The sequence below is a fragment of the Penaeus vannamei genome, chromosome 25 (genome assembly GCF_042767895.1).
Source record: "Penaeus vannamei isolate JL-2024 chromosome 25, ASM4276789v1, whole genome shotgun sequence".
NCBI lineage: Eukaryota > Metazoa > Arthropoda > Malacostraca > Decapoda > Penaeidae > Penaeus > Penaeus vannamei.
The window spans coordinates 17,245,416-17,247,773 of NC_091573.1; the positions used below are offsets into that span (position 1 = coordinate 17,245,416).

The window sequence follows — 2,358 nt, forward strand, 5'->3', positions numbered from 1 at the left end:
ATAGAGTTATCCTATGGTATCATAATAAAGGTATCAATTGGTTCTACCAAATTAAGGACTGTTCTGTCTCTCCTCTCTCTCTCTCTCTCCCTCTCTTTCTTTCTCTCTGTCTCTCTCTCTCTCTGATCTCTGTTCATTTGCCCATAGATAGACCTGGTAATTTTACACATGATGAGCCATTTTATCCTATAATAACAACAAAAACAATAAAATATTTATGACACTAAAGCAGTAATAACAATAATGACAGAAGAGGCCGAGAAAGGGGAGACCCAGGAAGTCGCCCAGGAGGCCGAGAGCGAGACCCAGAAAGTCGCCCGAGAGCCCGAAAAAAGAGACCCAGGAAGTCGCCGAAGAGCCCGAAAAGGAGACCCAGGAGAGTTCAGCCCTCGAGGCCGAGAAGGAGAAACAGGAAGTCGCCCAGGAGCTCGAGATGGAGACCCAGGAAGTCAGCCCAGGAGCCCGAGAAGGAGACCCAAGGAAGTCTCCGAAGAGCCGGAGAAGGAGACCCAGGAAGTCGTCGAAGAGCCCGAGAAGTTGATCCAGGAAGTCTCCGAAGAGCCCAAGAAGGAGACCCAGGAAGTCTTCGAAGAGCTTGAGAAGCAGCGGAGACCCAGGAAGTCACCGAAGAGCCCGAGAAGGAGACCCAGGAAGTCACCCTTGAGCCCGAGAAGGAGACCCAGGATGTCACCCTCGAGCCCGAGAAGGGGGAACACAGGGAAGTCGCCTCAGAGACCGAAAAGGAGACCCATGTGGGAAGTCGCCGAAGAGCCCGAGAAGGAGGACCCATGTATGGGAGTCACCGAAGAGCCCGAGAAGGGGAGACCCAGGAAGTCACCGAGGAGCTCGAGAAGGAAGACCGAGGAGGTCTGCCGAAGAGCCCGAGAAAGGAGACCCAGGAAGCTCGCCGAATAGTCTGAGAAGGAGACCCAGGAAGTCTCCGAAAAGAGCCCTGAGAAGGAGACCCAGGAAGGTCGCTGCCCTCAGAGCCCGAGAAGGAGACCCAGGAAGTCACCGAAGAGCTCGAGAAGGAGACCTAGGAAGTCGCCCAGGAGCCCGAGAAGGAGACCCATGGAAGTCTGCATAAGAGCCCGAGAAGGAGACCCAGTAAGTCGCCCAGGAGCCCGGAGGAACGAGACCCAGGAAGTCGCCGGAGAGCCCCGAAAGGAGACCCAGGAGGTCGTGCTGAAAGAGGCGAAAAGGAGACCTGCCCAGGGAGGTCGCCCTCGAGCCCGAGAAGCTGAGAAACAGGAAGTCGCCCAGGAGCTCGAGATGGAGACCCAGGAAGTCGCCCAGGGAGGCCAGAAGGAGACCTCCAGGAAGTCTCCGAAGAGCCGGAGAAGGAGGACCCAGGAAGTCGTCGAAGAGGGCGAAGTTGATCCAGGAAGATCCTCCCAGAAGAGCCCAAGAAGGAGAACAGGAAGTCGCCGAAGAGCTTGAGAAGGCGAGACCCATGGAAGTCACTGAAGAGCCCGAGAAGGGAGGGCCAGGAAGTCACCCTCGAGACCTGAGAAGGAGACCCAGGAAGTCGCCGAAGAGCCCGAGAAGGAGACTCCCATGAGAGTCACCGAAAGAGCCCGAGAAGGAGACCCAGGAAGTCACCGAGGAGCTCGAAGAAGGAGACCTAGGAAGTCGCCGAAGAGCCCGAGAAGGAGACCCCAGGAAGTCGCCGAATAGTCTGAGAAGGAGACCTAGGAAGTCACCCTCGAGCCCGATGCAAAGAGACCCAGGAAGTCGCCCAGAGCCCCGAGAAGGAGACCCAGGAAGTCGCGCCTCGAGCCCGAGAAGGAGACCCAGGAAGTCGCCGAAGAGCTCTCGAGAAGGAGACCTAGGGAAGTCGCCCGGGAGCCCGAGAAGGAGACCCGGGAAGTCGCATAAGAGCCCGAGAAGGAGACCCAGGAAGTCGCCCTCGATACCGAGAAGGAGAGACCTTAGGAAGTCGTCCGGGAGCCCCGAAGGGGAGCCAGGAAGTCGCCCAGGAGCCCGAGAAGGGAGACTCCAGGGAAGTCGCCGAAGAGGCCCGAGAAGGAGACCTGCAGGAAGTCGCCGAAGAACCCGAGAGAGAAGGACAGACCTAGAGAAGTCGCCAGGAGAGCCCGAGAAGGAGACCCAGGAAGTCGCCCAGGAGCCCGAGAAGGGAGACCCGGGAAGTCGCCGAAGAGCCTTGAAGAAAGGGATACCTAGGAAGTCGCCGTAGAGCCCGAGAAGGAGACCCAGGAAGTCGCCGAGAGAGCCCGAGAATGAGACCCGGGAAGTCACGCAGGAGCCCGAGAAGGAGATCCAAGAAATCGCCGAAGAAGCCCGAGAAGGAGACCCAGGAAGTCGCCATGAAGAGCCCAGAAGGAGACTCGGGAAGTC

At 58.0% G+C, this 2,358-nt stretch overlaps 1 protein-coding gene across 1 annotated transcript; it reads left to right on the forward strand.

Moving 5' to 3' along the window:
- The first annotated feature begins 243 nt into the window (after positions 1 to 243).
- On the forward strand, positions 244 to 920 carry LOC138866382 (serrate RNA effector molecule homolog B-like). The gene is made up of 2 exons (XM_070138916.1): positions 244 to 448; positions 604 to 920. Exons 1-2 carry the CDS (start codon positions 244 to 246, stop codon positions 918 to 920), a joined length of 522 nt encoding a protein of 173 aa, XP_069995017.1.
- The last annotated feature ends 1,438 nt before the right edge of the window (positions 921 to 2,358 follow it).